The sequence below is a fragment of the Mytilus edulis genome, chromosome 6 (genome assembly GCF_963676685.1).
Source record: "Mytilus edulis chromosome 6, xbMytEdul2.2, whole genome shotgun sequence".
In the NCBI taxonomy this organism is placed as follows: Eukaryota; Metazoa; Mollusca; class Bivalvia; order Mytilida; family Mytilidae; genus Mytilus; species Mytilus edulis.
Window position 1 is genome coordinate 55,250,109 of NC_092349.1, and position 18,191 is coordinate 55,268,299.

The window sequence follows — 18,191 nt, forward strand, 5'->3', positions numbered from 1 at the left end:
GTACTGGTTAAATTTTCAAATCCTTTCTGAAAAACAATTATTAGACAATTCTCTGTATATACAGTAAATTATTTAATACTATATTTTCATAGCGTTTTCCTTTGAAGGCATATATGCAATCTTTCTTTTCTTCATTTCTTACGTTTTCCTAGGTCGCCATCTTGGAAGTACACACCGATATCCATAATTTTATAATGATCAATATTAACTTACCTGCAACTTTTTTTTTATTTTTAGGTTATAAAATACACTTCTATTATAATTTTATTCAATAATATATGTTTAAAAGTAACTTAAATGTGTTAATATTGATATTTGAAGAGTTATTCGGTAATTACATGAGTTATTCGGATAATAACACTGTTATTCGGTAATTCGAGGTACCGTGATCATGCTGATAGGTTACTTGGTTCCACAACTACGTTGACTATTATGTTATACATGCTACAAATGTACCTTATAAATACTCAATTCATCACAAAAACTGCAGTTTGCAGTATTTTGTTTCGTCTGTTTTTATTACCATTGTTTGATTTCTTTTGCATCTTTTGTGACCATTTTTCCTAAAATGCTAAAGCTTGTTCCACATGTTCCATGGATAATCCTGATAATAAATCAGAGTTATTTATTGTCTAGGGGTGCATTCGTTAGATTGTTAGCTGTTTTATAACAGTCCCACTAATTATAGACAATAGCAACTAGAAGAAAATTCAGTAACAAGAAGACAATTTTAGCAATTGATAAAAAGTTACTTTATTACAGTTGAAAATTTGCTGTTTTGAAAAGATTCAATTTTTACTAGATTAAGTACCGCTACAGACAATATGTTGACGGTTCTTGTTGCTATTTTGTGAGACCCGTTTTATGATATTGTAAGTATGTACATTACGAGTACAGTACAATAGATCTGCGCATATTCATCCAGGCCACTTTTGTCTTGAGACCTAACTGCATCTTATATTGATTTGCTCTTGTGTCTGAAGCTATATCATGCTTAATAAAACATAATTAACATAATAATTGTATTCTCCCTTTGCCCTGGATGGATTTTGAATTGGCTGTAGAGTAAAAAATAGAACACAGCTTATGATTTTTGCCAATAATATAGTTCCCTAATTTATGAGTCTATAGTCAGTCAGGGGTGCGACTTAAGGTACATGTAGCACAATACAAAGATTTTTTTCACTCCCAATCAGACAACTTTAAACTGATGTAATTCATTTCATCCTTCTTTATATTTCATAAATGAGGTACCAAAAGAAAGAAGAAAGATTAATCTTTCAAATTGTGATAATTTCATTATGACATAATTATTACATAATTAATTATTATGTAACTAGGCGCTATATTGTTATGTCCACACTTGAATGAGCTTAGCATCTTTGTTCTTCATACATGTAGCATCCCAAAATATTTTATAGATTCTTGTACAACACAGCTTGACCTCCAAAACTGAGTCTCAGATTTCTAAAAACATCAATAGAACAAATTTTATACCCAATTGAATTTAGTGGTCTCTTATGAATTGATGTTGCAAACTTCAATTAAGATTTATGAGAGAATGAAATACAATAGGAAAAATCTGAGACACAGTTTTGGAGGTCAAACTGTGTTGTGTAAGAATCTATTAAATATTTTGGGATGCTATGAATAACAAAGAAGCTAAATTCAGTTTAAACTTTAAAGATGTCTGATTGGGGATGAAAAATCTTGTATTGTGCAACCTTAAACAAGTGATTTCAGTATCACCTACTTCAGTGATTTTTTAATTTCAGTTATCACCTATTTAAGTGATTTTGGTGTTTCCTTTGATCTTCAAATGCTAATTTCATTGATTTTCCATATTTTCACAAACTTTTCTATAATTTTACTACATATTAAAATCAATTATCCCTTTATCTTTGGATATCAATTTCACCAGTGCGCTTGGACAGTAAGTTAGTGGGCTAAAGCTTTTAAAAGTACCCTTGGGAATTGTTCTGTAATCAAATATTCATTAAGTACTCTTACTTTCAGTCAAAGGTCAACAATATATGGTGAGCTGATTGGTTTTCTTTAGAATTAGAATGATTTATTTTTTATATTTTTATATGTCCTGATCTACAAATTATTCCAGTTTTTGCATATATATATATTCAAATAAACTGTAAAAACTGGCAGGCTTATCAAGTAAATGACAATATCTGCATGTACTTAGTTGTTTTTTCAATGGAATTTTGGTCTTTTAATAAATAAAAAAATCAAGCTTGTGGGGAAAATATCCAAAAAATGTTATAAACACTTATAGAAGTGATTATCTGTGTGAAAATTTTAAATATTTCACAGCCAAAATCACCTGAAGAAGTGATTTTGAAATCACTTGTTTAAGTAGTACCCCTGACTGATAGTATTGCAGTTCAATTCACTGTAAGTCATGATATACTGAGTTGTTGTTTTTAAGAACTAAAAAATTGCAAGAGTATCTTTTCAAAAATTGAAATGTCTTAAAACCCTACATGTACACCATGTACACCTCACGCATACAATGTAGAGGTAAATATGAACTAGAAGTACTAGGAAGTCTTGAGCTGTAATTTCATTGGTAGAGAACATTTGCAATATCCTGTAAAGACAAAAAAACAACATTTGTCCCATTGTCTGCTGTATTATTTTTACTTTTACAAAAGTTAAATATATACACAACAGCCCGTGTGGATTTTGCTTTTTCCACTTGCATGACTTGTACTTGCAAGTCTTTGATTCAACAAAAGAAATTGCATGCCCACTCCTATGGATGGGCAGAGTGGACAAGCTATACATTTGTAAGTTTGCCCAACCAGTGCCCATTCCCAATGTGGATGAGTGGACAAAAAAGTCACCTGAGCTGTGGTGTATCTCTATACAGAAATTTGACATTTTATTTTCAATTAAAAACATGAAAACAACTGAAAATATCTGTCTGACCAAATGACTTTTTAATCTGACATTTTGTAGGTAAGACAGGGATGAAAAATCTTGTATTGTGCAACCTTAAACAAGTGATTTCATTATCACCTATTTCAGTGATTTTTTAATTTCAGTTATCACCTATTTAAGTGATTTTGGTGTTTCCTTTGATCTTCAAATGCTAATTTCATTGATTTTCCATATTTTCACAAATTTTTCTATAATTTTTAAAACTACATATTAAAATCAATTATCCCTTTATCTTTGGATATCAATTTCACCAGTGCGCTTGGACAGTAGTTAGTGGGCTAAAGCTTTTAAAAGTACCCTTGGGAATTGTTCTGTAATCAAATATTCATTAAGTACTCTTACTTTCAGTCAAAGGTCAACAATATATGGTGAGCTGATTGGTTTTCTTTAGAATTAGAATGATTTATTTTTTATATTTTTATATATGTCCTGATCTACAAATTATTCCAGTTTTTGCATATATATAATCAAATAAACTGTAAAAACTGGCAGGCTTATCAAGTAAATGACAATATCTGCATGTACTTAGTTGTTTTTTCAATGGAATTTTGGTCTTTTAATAAATAAAAAAATCAAGCTTGTGGGGAAAATATCCAAAAAATGTTATAAACACTTATAGAAGTGATTATCTGTGTGAAAATTTTAAATATTTCACAGCCAAAATCACTCGAAGAAGTGATTTTGAAATCACTTGTTTAAGTAGTACCCCTGACTGATAGTATTGCAGTTCAATTCACTGTAAGTCATGATATACTGAGTTGTTGTTTTTTAGAACTAAAAAATTGCAAGAGTATCTTTTCAAAAATTGAAATGTCTTAAAACCCTACACCATGTACACCTTACGCATAGAGGTAAATATGAACTAGAAGTACTAGGAAGTCTTGAGCTGTAATTTCATTGGTAGAGAACAATTTGCAATATCCTGTAAAGACAAAAAAACAACATTTGTCCCATTGTCTGCTGTATTATTTTTACTTTTACAAAAATTAAATATATACACAACAGCCCGTGTGGATTTTGCTTTTTCCACTTGCATGACTTGTACTTGCAAGTCTTTGATTCAACAAAAGAAATTGCATGCCCACTCCTATGGATGGGCAGAGTGGACAAGCTATACATTTGTAAGTTTGCCCAACCAGTGCCCATTCCCAATGTGGATGAGTGGACAAAAAAGTCACCTGAGCTGTGGTGTATCTCTATATAGAAATTTGACATTTTATTTTCAATTAAAAACATGAAAACAACTGAAAATATCTGTCTAACCAAATGACTTTTTAATCTGACATTTTGTAGGTAAGACAGAGTTAAGAATATACTGCATTATGTCACTATTTGTTCTTCAACAATGAGCAAAACCCTTTCAACAAAGTTTGCTCTAACATTTCAAACTAGAATACTAACGGCCTAAGTTATGTACAAAACAATGAATGAAAAACCATTATGATATACAGCAAATAACAACAAACACTGAGATACAGGCTCCTGACTTGAAACAGGCACATACAGAATGTTGCAGGGTTTAACTAGTTTGTTGGCATCTAACGTTAGCCCTACCCCTAATCTGGAAGAAATTGGTTTGGTTTTTATAGATTTAAGCAAAACAATGTGCAAATTGAATAAATGTTACAGATCTTCTATAAAACTGATAGATACAAAATGTATTTAAAGATAAAATAAACAATGATAAATGGAAATAATGAAAAGGACTGAAAAATAAATCGGTTTGAAAACATCTATTTTACTAGCCATTGGGTCAATACTTATAAATATTAAGTATATATACCATATCATGAAATATGGAGGGTAATAGGTTTAAATTTAAGTTTTTTCAAACAAAGATATTTTTGTTAAAATTAATTAACACTGGCTGTTAGCCAATTGAATCATTAGTTCTATTAATGACTTGTTGATCAGTGACATATCATAATATCATCAGGCACTGTTAAAATACATGACACAGACTTTGTGTATTAATTTAGTACTTTGTACTGCAGTGAATTATTTATGGTTTCATTGGTCATGGAAGTTCAAGGGTAAAAATCATGTTTATTTATATGTCCATGATGGGCAAATAAATTATTTCAGAAGCACTTCAAACAAACTTGTTATAAATAAAAAAAAAAAAGAAAGGAAAAACATCTTTGATGGCAGTATTAAAATTAAAGTGTTTTTTAATCAACTTTCACAGATATTATTCCTTATTGAAAAAAGCTATTTTTCACTGTTTTCACTTTGCATGGGTAGCCATATATAGCTATATACATTTGATATACTGTGGATGGATTCATGGGATGCCAATTTGTGGATTTTAGGTGTAATGCAAATTTAAATGTTAAGCAAAGTATATTTTTTCAATAGTTACTAACTGTAAGATTGTCCTGTCTTGTATTCAGACATACAATTTTAAAATCAAATATATATATAAATCCTTAAAAACACTTTTTTTCCTTAATCCACGAAAATTAAAACCCACTGTAATTGGCGGTATTAATAATTTAATTCACAGTACTTATCATATGCTTTTATCATGATTATTGCTGTTGTATAAGTTTCTTTTGAAGGAATTGTCATATATATACATTTCAGAGTTCAAATCCTGCATAGGTCAGGTCCACTGGCCTCAATTTTAATAGTTTAGGGTTGTCCGTTTTCCTACTGAAAGGCTGGTTGTTCTCTATTGGTACTTTTGCTTCCTCCACCAATTAAAACTGTCTGCCAAGAAACAGCACAAAAAGGGGAAAGTGGTGTTAAACACCAATCAATCAATCATAGAATTAGAAAATAGATTGGTCAGATAATTTGGTTCAAGAGTTCTCAAGACATTTATGATGGTCTTATTTTTGCTATAAAAAAAAATCTTGAAAACTCTCCAGTACGTTAACCAGGATTAAATTCTTTCAAGCATTATTCATGTGTTATTTTGATATGAGTAATTAACAGCCCAATATTAAAAATTATTTTAATAATGAAATAATCATGTACCAATTTTGTTCTTTACAGAATTTTGCTGTATTATTGGCTGAAAGTATATATAGAAAATTTTGCATTTGGTAATATGAATGATTTGAATTTGAATGATTGAATACTAATCCTTATCAGGGGTGTGAGACCAAGTAGTACATCTAGGTGCAATAATCTATAAACTATATATACATGTATTTTACTCTGAATATATATGTAATATCATTTAAAATGGAATTTATATGAAGAAAAGGGAATGCAATAATTTACTCAAATACAGGAAAGTGTCATTTATCAAAAAAAAAACTAAAAAAAACTTGTAATATTAAACCAGATAATTTTATAATTTACACTAAGACAGGAGAGATTATTGTCGTTTGGTTTGTACAAATGTACACGTATAAATGTACATGAATAAAAATCCCTCACTTAAATTTCAAACAGATAAATCAAGTATGTCTCTTTAGTTTGAAAAGGTAAATATTGTATTATTTGAACTTCTCTGATAGTTAAACATGTTAATCCTATTTATATTAATAATTTTTCTTGTGGACTAGCTTTTAAATTAAAGAGAATTGTGTGATATATGTCAGTATGTTAATAGCTGATTGTCTTGGTGCAGGTGTTTAAAAAAGGGATTTATCTCCCTTGACATGGTACAAGAATTTTCTCTATCTGATATCATGAACATTATTGTAATTCCAAAAGTAGATGGTATAATCTGATTGTTTTCAATTTCATAACTAACCACAGAATTTTAAAGATTTTTCTATGGTCTTTACAATCAATATGTAGACTAAATGTATAGTAAAACAAGTTAGATAATAAGAACAATACAGTTAATATATGTTCACATGAAGAAGTCATTAGACATTATATAATTACAATTCATGCAAATCAAATGTGAATTTTCAGTTCTCAGTAATATGTATACACAACTGTATTAGCTTTTAGTATAAATTTCCACCATATTTGGTATCAATTAAAAGTTAAATGATTAACAACTGGGTCTACATGGCCAAAAATGGTCAGTCCCTCAGAGCAGGATTCCACTAGAAAATCATTAATGTACATTTCAGGCTGATATCGGGGTCTCTGGATGAAATCAGGGACAATATGAAAAAGCCTAATTTATTAATCTGTATCTTATCCTCTACTATATATACATGTATATTGTTACAATGCACAGTATTGTTTCAATTAATTGTTTATTAGAATTATTTCATAATAATTATGGTTATAGTCTAATTACACTTGTCCATGTAGGAGATAATTTAATGTGATTTGGCTTTTGATACAAACCAATATTATCACCTTACTTTTCACTGTGGTTAACCAGCCGTAGGAAGTTTGATGGTTTGCATCCTACAGAGAATAGTAAACAAGTAATAATTGATGAAAACTTCAATTAATTATTGATTAATTGACACTTGATTGTCAGGAAGATCCACCTGTAAAATCTCACCTTATTCTTCTATGTAAATATTAGGAATTTTATAATGGTTGAGCACTTTAAACATGTTAAATGATCACTTGTTACTGGGATATTTTGTAAATACAGGATATTTTAAGGAGGAGAATCACATGGAGCACCACGCAGGTGTGTTATTGTTCAATTAACTATTTATTTCTACTGTAAGTTTACTTTTGATATAATATTCATATCTTTCAAGTACTGTGAGTACCTGTATACATACTATCATGTATAATAAGTTATTGGATTGTTGCCTGGTTTAATACTAGATGATGGCCGATGTATCCATAAAATAAGTTCCATTTATTTACTGGAACATTGTCCCCAGAGACACAAAATATTTACTTACACAAAATGCAGGGAAATAGTCTGTGTTTTTTTTTTTGGGGGGGGGGGTGGGGGGGGGGGGGGTCTGGGACAATGAACTTGCTATGTTCTGAAAAGCCATCAATGTACAGAAAATAAGGGAAATCTTTGCTTGAATTCAAATTTGTAAAACATTTTTTAAACTACATGAACAATGTACAAATGATGAATTAATTGACTGGTAAAAATGTCTTTTTTTCAGATAATTTCGTAAACAAATATTTGTATATAATTTTTTAGAGAAAATACATGCTGAATTATTTAATATGTTGAATGTCCACTCAATGAAGCTCAAAATGTGTTGGTGTTTAAACAGTAAGCATTGGCTGAAACTTCCAGATAGCCTATCTAGACGACTACCAACATAGTTGCCCCTAACCCTGAAGAAGAAAATGAAAACTGGATTCATTTATTTTTCGTGGGTACCAATTTACATGGATTGAGAAACACTTGCATTTTTGTGGATATATGATTTCTTGGTTTTTTTAATGTCTGCATTTAATCCTAGCAAATTTGCAATTCGTTGATCATTTAAATTTGTGGTTTCCCTGTTTCACGAAATCCATGAAAATTGGTATTTCACAAATATAATGAATTCACAGAAAGGTCAATATGGAAATCAGGTCCAAAAAGTGTAAAATGTTTTTATATATTTGTAGATTGCTAATTACTGAGGAAACAACCATGACAGACTGTGTAGTATGATCAAGCAAGGAGTTGTACAGGAAAAGATAGCTGATCTATCCATGAACCAGTTGCCACCACTCAGTAATCTACCGCAGTGGTCACGCATCAACACACTGGACAGAGGACGCTATCCAAAACCGTTTGTCAAGGTAAGTGATATATATATATTTAAGGAATGACTGAAATATTTTTTCTGTCTATGGAAAAATAACATGAAAAATGTGGTGCAAACTGAATTAAGTCATAGCAGTTTATGCATGTTATGTTACTTCAAATAGACAGAACAAAATATAAATAAATAATGCAATCATTCCTTATAATTTAATTCTAAATTCCATTGCAAAATTCTGTCAGCCAATCAGAATTGAGACGTGTTACATCCAAAATTTAATAATTTAATTTTGGATTTAACACGTCTTCTGATTGGCTGACATTATTTTGTTATCAGCCCATAGACATAATTTAGTCATGTGACTGTGATGTCATCACCGTTTTTTCATGGTTTTCTACGGTTTGAAATGGAATTTAGAATTAAATTATAAGACATGACTAATATTTGTTCTGTCTATTCGAAATAACATAAAAAATGTGGTGCACACTGTTAAATAACCCGCTATGGGCGTTATTCAGTGTGCACCACATTTTTTATGTTATTTCTTCATAAACAGAAAAAATATTAGTCATTCCTTAAATAATGTATATATGTACAGATGATATATAAATAAGGGGATGTGAAATGATTGAGAATGAGACAACTATCTTCCAGAGACCCAATGAGGTGTACACACTGAATTTAAGTAACTTGTTGTAACTGAAAACCATGAACAAAACATTTGAAATAAATCTCTGCAATTTGGTTGATAAAAAAGTATCTATGAATATAAGTTATTTAGGCCATAGTTATTATATTTTTAGTTTTACGAAATTTTTTGACAAAACCAATGGGTAGGAGGACGAAAAAAAAAAAAGAAAAAAAAAACTGCTGCTGCTGATTTTTTTTTTAATACCAACCGTCAATATCAAAAAAAAATTTTTTTATTCCACCAAGAGATTTTCTACTAGTGTAACAACTATTTTTTTTTCTTGACAAGGTTTGAATTGAAAATCAATGTGCAACAACTTACTAAATCACCAAGAGCATAAATTTAGATTCTTTCATGCAGTTATGAACTAAAATTTTTTTTTTTTTGCATGAAAAACACTGGGTCGGAGGAGAAAAAAAAATAAAAATCAATATTTTTAATTTTATTTTTTTTCCTATTTGGCAAAAATTAGGGTAGGAGGGTTCGTAAAACTAAAAATAAAAAAACTATGGCCTTAACATTAATCTACTGTAGAGTGTGCACAACTGTTTTAAAACACAGTGATCATTATTTTTATTTTTGTAAAAAAAGGACAAACACAATCCAAATGTGGATGGAAAGAAGGATGAAGAAAGTGAAGAGGATAAAGACGTAACAGAGATGAATCCGACTCAACGAATCCATCATCTAGAGAGGAGTATAGGGTTTCTTAAACAACAACATCAGGAAGTCCTTAGGTGTTTACATGAGGAAATAGAAGCACTGAAAAAGGAAAACAAAGGTATAATGACATATAATTTTGTACAGATGGTAAGGATTATTTTCAGCCATCTTGTTTGACTGTATTATACAGGGGTGGATGGAGAGTAAGAAAGAGGAAGGCCAACTATTTGTAAAATTATTAGTATTACATTTTTATTAGATTCTCTCAGAACTACAAGATTTCATAGCAATTTTGATAAATTTCGTGCATCTTTCTGCACTAATTTGAACACTTTTCAGAAAAAAAGACTTATGTTTTGCATTTGGAGAAACATTGAGGAAACAGCAACATAGTTGCCACTTTCACTGATGAAGTGCTTCTGTATGAAATTGAATATTATTGTTTTATCACATGCTCCAACAGCATTGACATTTATAGGAAATACAGACCTTGAAAATATTTACTTCAATTACATAAATCAGTCTTCACACTTAACCACAAGTCCTACAGCATTGGTATGTATAATTGCTCTCGAGCTTGTAAAATCATTTACAAACCAACAGAATCCAATAAAAAAATTCAAAAATTGAGCTTCTGGCTTAGTGGACTCAAAAGTTAAGCGTGAAGTCTAATAAATACATCATTAGAACTATGGCCCTTTATTATTTTATTTTCAAATTGATATCAATATAATGCATTACAAAAATAATTTTGCCTAAAAAAATGTCACCAAATTGATGTCCTCCTTCTTATTTCAGATCTCCAGTTTAAGATTATAATGAGTCAAAAGAATCAACAACAGTCAGAAAAGCGAAGTGCTAGTACTAATAGTCATAAAAGTCGGAAAGAAGAATCTCGTTCACGAGGTGGTGCTGGTATGGATAAAGGTAGATAACTCTCTGAAGAATTTTTGAAATTTTATGTTTTTAATATTTGTATTATAACAGCTGTCAGCCAACTTTAATTAGCTATTTATAGCAGTGAAATATAAGAGTTGTATGGCTGTTGGTAGAACCATATCATACTAAACTGATTGTTGTATTTGGAGTTGCAAATTCCTATGAGAAATTCTGAAAAATAATTCAGATCTAATGAAAAATTGAGCCTTGCTAATTGGAGTTGGTTTACAAAATCATTTACATTTTACTATCTAACTTATTTATTTATTTGGGTTTGGTTTAATTCTACTTTTTTTTATATATCTAATGTATTATATAACAATCTGTACATTTTGTAAGTCTAAAGCAATTCACACATAAATTAACTGTGAGTGTTCTAAATCAACGCATTTTTATAAACATACCACTTTTAACATGTTTAAAATGGGTATGAAGATGTCTCAGTACTTGGAAATTGGAGTCACAGAGGCCATTTTTTATAATAAATCCATTTAAGGAGGTCATTAGACTACACTGTCAGGTTTTAAGATGGAACCCTTCTCATGGCATGATGCATTTGACCTGAACTCTGATTTAAAATGAATAGGACCGCCAGTTTTCCCTGCAAAAGATTATCAAATGATTATTGGTTTATAATGGTACTGTAGGTTCATCCAACAATAAAACTAGCCAACACAGTATCAGATTTTTTTTTGGTAATAAATATGTTATATATCCAGTGTTCTCCCCAGAAATTTTGGATAGCATCACATTTTGCGTAAAAAAAAATAACTGTATTTTTTTTAATGTCGTTTGTCGCGTCGCGTTGATGCTCTATTTCCTTTATATGTTTTAGTTTATAATTGTTCAATTCATAACTGAGAATACAATTAAACTATAACCACAAAAACAGTTGTTTCAGTTTATGTCTTCTTTATTCATTTATAGTTACAGAATTATTTTTTTCCTCTTGTGCCAAATAAAAATAAATATGTGGTTTCAGTTACCCAACAATAAGTCAAATGAATGAATGGTTCATTACAGTGCAACCTGTGTTTATACAAAACTAAATTATCTAGTACACAAAATTAACTACTTTTTATATTATATCAAGTAAAGATAAAGTAGCAAAAGAAGCAAAAAAAAATCAATTTAAAAACTTTTTTTTATCATGTTTATGAAATTCATTGTTTCATGCCACTCAATGAATTAGTCCCAGTTGTTTCTTATCTTTACATCAAAATCATATGTATTTTTAACAAAGTTATCTAACAAATAGTCTGTTAATGCGTAGTTTTCTCTCTTGGTTTAATTTTTCTGTCTACTGTCCATCTGTTGTCATTATCGTGAAAATGCGGATTTTTGTCATATCTGGTCCGGTTCCGATCCGTAGTTTACACAAAAATGTGTAATGGCGGCCGTAGTAAAATTTACGAAAATGAGTCCGAGAATAAACATTGTTTGACAAGAGATTGTGAATGAATAAGACGCTTTTAATGCATTAAATGGATTAAACATAAACTTAAGCCAATTATGATAACTTTTTAAAGAAGTATTAAACTTATTTTAGCTCTAAACCAAAATTCTCGCTCTCGTATTACCGGAAGAGAAAGAAAGTAATTTTTGGAGAGTTGCACAAATAAACGACCTTTTAAAAAAAAAAAAAAATCGTTTCAATCTCTGAAATTTCGTAATACAAAACGTTGATTTCGAATTGTTTTGTGATTGCATTTTTCCATGTCGATATTGGTGATTGCAGACACGTGATATTAGTCATGTCACAAGTGTCAGCTTGGGATATTCGCATCCAAACACTTTTACAGTTATCACCCTGAGGGCAATTAACACCTAGCTATTTAATCTCTTAATTGCCTTTAGTGTCCGACTTAAAGGGATTACAATTAAAGGTGATATAACTTTTATGATCATAATCGATAATAGATGAAAGTTCAAAATTGAGGACAAGTAAAATAGCATCTTCAAAATAATTATAGCGTCGCGGGAATTATTATAGCATCACGGTGAAAAAATATAGCGTCGCGGTACCGCGACGCTAAAACGGCCTGGGGAGAACACTGATATATCCTTTATGATCAGTAAAATTTGCACAAATATTACTTGAAAACACATATGAAAGTAATGTAGGTTACCTCCGGGTGCAGGAATTTTTTGCTGCGTTGAAGACCTGTTGGTGACCTTCTGCTGTTGTCTGCTCTATGGTCGGGTTGTTGTCTCTTTGACACATTCCCCATTTCCATTCTCAATTTTACCTACATTTTCTGAGACTTTTAAACATTTGCAAATTGATCAGCTGTTTAAAATAACTCCCCACAAAAACATGAAACAAATACTTTTTTACTGTAACACAATTTTTAATTGTTTAACTTTAACATGACTGCCTTGACATTTTTTTTATCTAATCTAACAGTTTTGTGGAAAGTCTGAGATACTTTGATAATTCAAACTTTTAAAAGAAGAATTAATGATTTACTTAACATTGTTTATTTTATTCAGAAAAATATATCAGCCTATTTTCCACATTAGTGTTTTCTGTTGTTTTAATTTGTTTATTGATTATTTTAACTTTTTTCTAACTTTGCATAAAGATTATTCCGCATGTACACTGTAAGATATTGAGAGACTAATACAACTTTTCTAGTGGTTGTGATTCAGTAATTTGAATTTTGCAGCAAAAATTATTTATTTAATAAAATGATGACAAAAACTACTGTTGTCACATGAGAATTCGTTTTAGTCAATAAATTTATTGTAAACTGATTTTCTTTCAAAATAGTATTAAAACAAATTTTGGGGATTAGTGTTTAAAAAAAATACCTTTTTGGCCATTTTTATATTTTTAACATCACATGTTTGTTGAAGCAAAATTTTGAGAAAATATTAGTAAAATGTGGACTAATCTTCTAGCTAACTGTTGTAATTTCATTTTAAACAACTAATTATTTGATTTTCAGAATATTCCTCAAATTCTCTGATCTCACAAACTATAGAAATAACTAGCTCTGCTGGACGATCTCGGGGTAAGATTGTTTACTGTTCCTTTATATGCACATGTATATAGCACACAGTGTCGAAAAATTCAAGGAACCCAGTAGATAGTGCTAAGATGATTTGACTTTATTAAAATGACATATTTTGTCTGTAAATTTCCAATACACATAATATTTTTTTTTGTATTTAGGCTAAGATTGCAATTCCCTCTTGCAAAGTTAACTTTAGATGGTTTTGCTGTTCTATTTAGTCCATTTTTGTTTATGAAGTTTTAGAATTTTTGTCATTCATAACTTTTGGTTTTAAGCGTACCCAATAGGTTACTTTTATTTTTGTTGTTACCCATTTTTAGCTCACCTGGCCCGAAGGGCCAAGTGAGCTTTTCCCATCACTTGGCGTCCGGCGTCCGGCGTCGGCGTCGTCGTCGTCCGTCGTCGTCCGTCGTCGTTAACTTTTACAAAAATCTTCTCCTCTGAAACTACTGGGCCAAATTAAACCAAACTTGGCCACAATCATCATTGGGGTATCTAGTTTAAAAAATGTGTGGCTTGACCCAGCCAACCAACCAAGATGGCCGCCATGGCTAAAAATAGAACATAGGGGTAAAATGCAGTTTTTGGCTTATAACTCAAAAACCAAAGCATTTAGAGCAAATCTGACATGGGGTAAAATTGTTTATCAGGTCAAGATCTATCTGCCCTCAAATTTTCAGATGAATCCGACAACCCGTTATTGGGTTACTGCCCCTGAACTGGTAATTTTAGGGAATTTTTGCTGTTTTTGGCTATTATCTTGAATATTATTATAGATAGAGATAAACTGTAAACAGCAATAATGTTCAGCAAAGTAAGATTTACAAATAAGTCACCATGACCAAAATGGTCAGTTGACCCCTTTAGGAGTTATTGACCTTTATAGTCAATTTTTAACCATTTTTCGTAAATCTTAGTAATCTTTTACAAAAATCTTCTCCTCTGAAACTACTGGGCCAAATTAATCCAAACTTGGCCACAATCATCTTTGGGATATCTAGTTTAAAAAATGTGTGGCGTGACCCGGCCAACCAACCAAGATGGCCGCCATGGCTAAAAATAGAACATAGGGGTAAAATGCAGTTTTTGGCTTATAACTCAAAAACCAAAGCATTTAGAGCAAATCTGACATGCGGGAAAAGTGTTTATCAGGTCAAGATCTACCTGTCCGGAAATTTTCAGATGAATCGGACAACCTGTTGTTGGGTTGCTGCCCCTGAATAGGTAATTTTAAGGAAATTTTGCTGTTTTTGGTTATTATCTTGAATATTATTATAGATAGAGATAAACGGTTAACAGCAATAATGTTCAGCAAAGTAAGATTTACAAATAAGTCAGCATGACCAAAATGGTCAGTTGACCCCTGAAGGAGTTATTGCCCTTTTTAGTCAATTTTTAACCATTTTGTGGTAAATCTTAGTAATCTTTTACAAAAATCTTCTCCTCTGAAACTACTGGGCCAAATTAAACTAAGCTTTGCCACAATCATCATTGGGGTAATTTGTTTAAAAAATGTGTGGCGTGACCTGGCCAATCAACCAAAAAGTGCTACGGCTAATAATAGAACATAGGGGTAAAATGCAGTTTTTGGCTTACAACTCAAAAACCGAAGCATTAAGAGAAAATCTGACAGGGTTTAATTGTCTATCAGGTCAAGATCTATCTGCCCTGATGTTTTCACATGGATCAGACAACCCGTTGTTAGGTTACTGTCCTGAATTGGTAATTTTAAGGAAATTTTGCCGTTTTTTGTCATTATCTTGAATATTATTATAGATAGAGATAAACTGTATACAGCAATAACGTTCAGCAAAATAAGATCTACAAATAAGTTTTCATGACCAAAATAGTCAATTGACCCCTTAAGGAGTTATTGCCCTTTATAGCTAATTTTTAACATTTGTCATAAATTTTTGTAAATTTGTAGAAAATATTTTCCACTGTAATTACTGGGCCAAGTTAATTATAGACAGAGGTATTTGTAGCAACAAGAATGTTCAGTAAAGTAAGATCTACAAACACATCACTATCACCAAAACACAATTATGTCATGAATTTATCCGTGTCCATTATTTAATATGCACAAGACCAAGGTGAGCGACACAGGCTCTTTAGAGCCTCTAGTTATGGAGTAAGGAAAACTTGTATATTCATAGCTGCGGAACCGTAGCTATTAGGTCCTTATGGTCCGCAAATAGTAAAAAAATAACATAAGGACCTAAGAGCAATGGTTCCGCAGCTAGTATATTAATGGATATTTAATTTCCTGGTTCACCTGTACCAAAGCAATCAACAAAGATTGGAATCCCATGAATAATAACCAATCCACATTATTTTTCAAATATATCTCTTATCCACAGTAAATCATATCATTCTCTTTTCATCCTATTCAGCAAATGTGCAGATTTACAGTGTACTGTAAATTCAGAAATTATTGTGAGGTTTTCATACGCCCGTCAAATTTTGACGTATTAGGTATTCAAATGTCTGGTGTCTGTCCGTCTGTCTGTCCGGCATAAACATGTCGCACCATAACTTGAGAATGACTTATCCAAATTTCATGAAACTTAATATAGTTGTTTCTTATGATGGTCAAATGATCTGTATACTTTTTTCTGAAAATAAAATTAAAACTTTTTGAGTTACGGCACTTTGTAACTAAAACAGGGGGGTGTTTTTTTCACATGTCGCACTGTATCTCAATAGAGATTTTTGATTATTGCTTAAAACTTTACACACTTCTTTGTTATATTAATCTTAATATCTGTATACTTTTTGGTGATGATTCAAAATTTCATTTTTGAGTTATTGAGTATTTTACATGTCACGTCTTATCTCTAAAATGATTTATGGTTATTGCTTAAAACTTTACACACTTCTTTGTTATATCAACCTTAAGATCTGTATACCTTTTGATGATGATTCAAAAAAAATTTATTTAAGTTATTGAGTATTTTGTAATAAAGGGGAAGGTTTTTTTTTTATACGACCGCAAAATTTGAAAAAATTTTCGTCGTATATTGCTATCACGTTGGCGTCGTCGTCGTCCGAATACTGTTAGTTTTTGCACTCTAACTTTAGTAAAAGTGAATGGAAGTCTATGAAATTTTAACACAAGGTTTATGACCACAAAAGGAAGGTTGGTATTGATTTTGGGAGTTTTGGTCCCAACATTTTAGGAATTAGGGGCCAAAAAGGGCCCAAATAAGCATTTTCTTGGTTTTCGCACTATAACTTTAGTTTAAGTGAATAGGATCTATGAAATTTTGACACAAGGTTTATGACCACAAAAGGAAGGTTAGGATTGATTTTGGGAGTTTTGGTTCCAACAGTTTAGGAAATAAGGGCCAAAAAAGGGCCAAAATAAGCATTATTCTTGGTTTTCGCACAATAACTTTAGTATAAGTAAATAGAAATCAATGAAATTTTAACACAAAGTTTATGACCTGGGATTGATTTTTGGAGTTGAGGTCACAACAGTTTATGAATTAGGGGCCAAAAAGGGGCCCAAATAAGCATTATTTTTGGTTTTTGCACCATAACTTTAGTATAAGTAAATAGAAATCTATGAAATTTAAACACAAGGTTAATGACCATAAAAGGAAGGTTGGGTTTGATTTTGGGAGTTTTGGTCCTAACAGTTTAGGAATAAGGGGCCCAAAGGGTCCAAAATTGAACTTTGTGTGATTTCATCAAAAATTGAATAATTGGGGTTCTTTGATATGCCGAATCTAACTATGTATGTAGATTCTTAATTTTTGGTCCCGTTTTCAAATTGGTCTACATTAAGGTCCAAAGGGTCCAAAATTAGACTTAGTTTGATTTTAACAAAAATTGAATCCTTGGGGTTCTTTGATATGCTGAATCCAAAAATGTACTTAGATTTTTATACGACCGCAAAATTTGAAAAATTTTTCGTCGTATATTGCTATCACGTTGGCGTCGTCGTCGTCCGAATACTTTTAGTTTTCGCACTCTAACTTTAGTAAAAGTGAATGGAAGTCTATGAAATTTTAACACAAGGTTTATGACCACAAAAGGAAGGTTGGTATTGATTTTGGGAGTTTTGGTCCCAACATTTTAGGAATTAGGGGCCAAAAAGGGCCCAAATAAGCATTTTCTTGGTTTTCGCACTATAACTTTAGTTTAAGTTAATAGAAATCTATGAAATTTTGACACAAGGTTTATGACCACAAAAGAACGGTTGGGATTGATTTTGGGAGTTTTGGTTTCAACAGTTTAGGAATTAAAGGCCAAAAAAAAGGCCCAAATAAGCATTATTCTTGGTTTTCGCACAATAACTTTAGTTTAAGTAAATAGAAA

General features: G+C 31.0%; 1 protein-coding gene across 10 annotated transcripts in view; it reads left to right on the forward strand.

The window, feature by feature from the left end:
- LOC139527915 (coiled-coil domain-containing protein 74B-like) overlaps positions 1-18,191 on the forward strand; it is a 28,193-nt gene that overhangs the window by 3,148 nt on the left and 6,854 nt on the right. For 4 of the 10 annotated variants that reach the window (XR_011665490.1, XR_011665491.1, XM_071323585.1 and 1 more), the window contains exons 2-5: positions 8,416-8,592; positions 9,838-10,027; positions 10,708-10,836; positions 13,800-13,865. Coding sequence is in view for 6 of the 10 variants with exons in the window: in XM_071323585.1 (XP_071179686.1) it covers positions 8,458-8,592; positions 9,838-10,027; positions 10,708-10,836; positions 13,800-13,865 (520 nt within the window). In the remaining 4 variants the exon portion in view is untranslated. Of the gene's footprint in view, positions 1-5,955; positions 6,006-8,415; positions 8,593-9,837; positions 10,028-10,707; positions 10,837-13,799; positions 13,866-18,191 lie in introns of all 10 variants that reach the window. The other 6 variants (XR_011665492.1, XR_011665493.1, XM_071323589.1 and 3 more) reach the window with 3 other exon arrangements.